The 301-nt window shown below is 57.8% G+C and overlaps 1 protein-coding gene across 1 annotated transcript in view; it reads left to right on the plus strand.

The window, feature by feature from the left end:
• ETH_00040745 (RNA binding protein, putative) overlaps nucleotides 1-207 on the plus strand; it is a gene marked incomplete at both ends in the record, with an annotated part of 662 nt that extends 455 nt beyond the window's left edge. The window contains one exon of the mRNA XM_013376112.1: nucleotides 41-207. Coding sequence (XP_013231566.1) covers nucleotides 41-207 — 167 coding nt within the window. The remainder of the gene's footprint in view (nucleotides 1-40) is intronic.
• Nucleotides 208-301: the final 94 nt, after the last annotated feature.

A 301-nucleotide genomic window follows, 5' to 3' on the forward strand; every position in this document is an offset into this window, starting at 1 on the left:
TAAACCCTAAACCCTAAACCCTCGTGTTGCGTGCGGCCAGAAACAGAACCCGACGCGCTGCAGAGCCGCTGCCTCTTCTTCGGGAGACTTTCTTCAGAAGCAACAGAAGAGGTTTTGAAAAGCATTTGCGAGCAGTTTGGAGACATCCGCAAGATCACCACTTACCCCGAGAAGCACATGGCCTTCGTCGAATTCGTGAGGGTTTAGGGTTTAGGGTTTAGGGTTAAGGGTTTGGGGTTTCGCCTTCGGCGTTGGCGGCTGCCGCTGCGCCGGGGGCGTCGCGCGCCTACCGCCCCCGGAC

This window comes from Eimeria tenella, genomic scaffold (assembly GCF_000499545.2).
Source record: "Eimeria tenella Houghton genomic scaffold, Eth_scaff3152, whole genome shotgun sequence".
Taxonomy (NCBI): Eukaryota; Apicomplexa; class Conoidasida; order Eucoccidiorida; family Eimeriidae; genus Eimeria; species Eimeria tenella.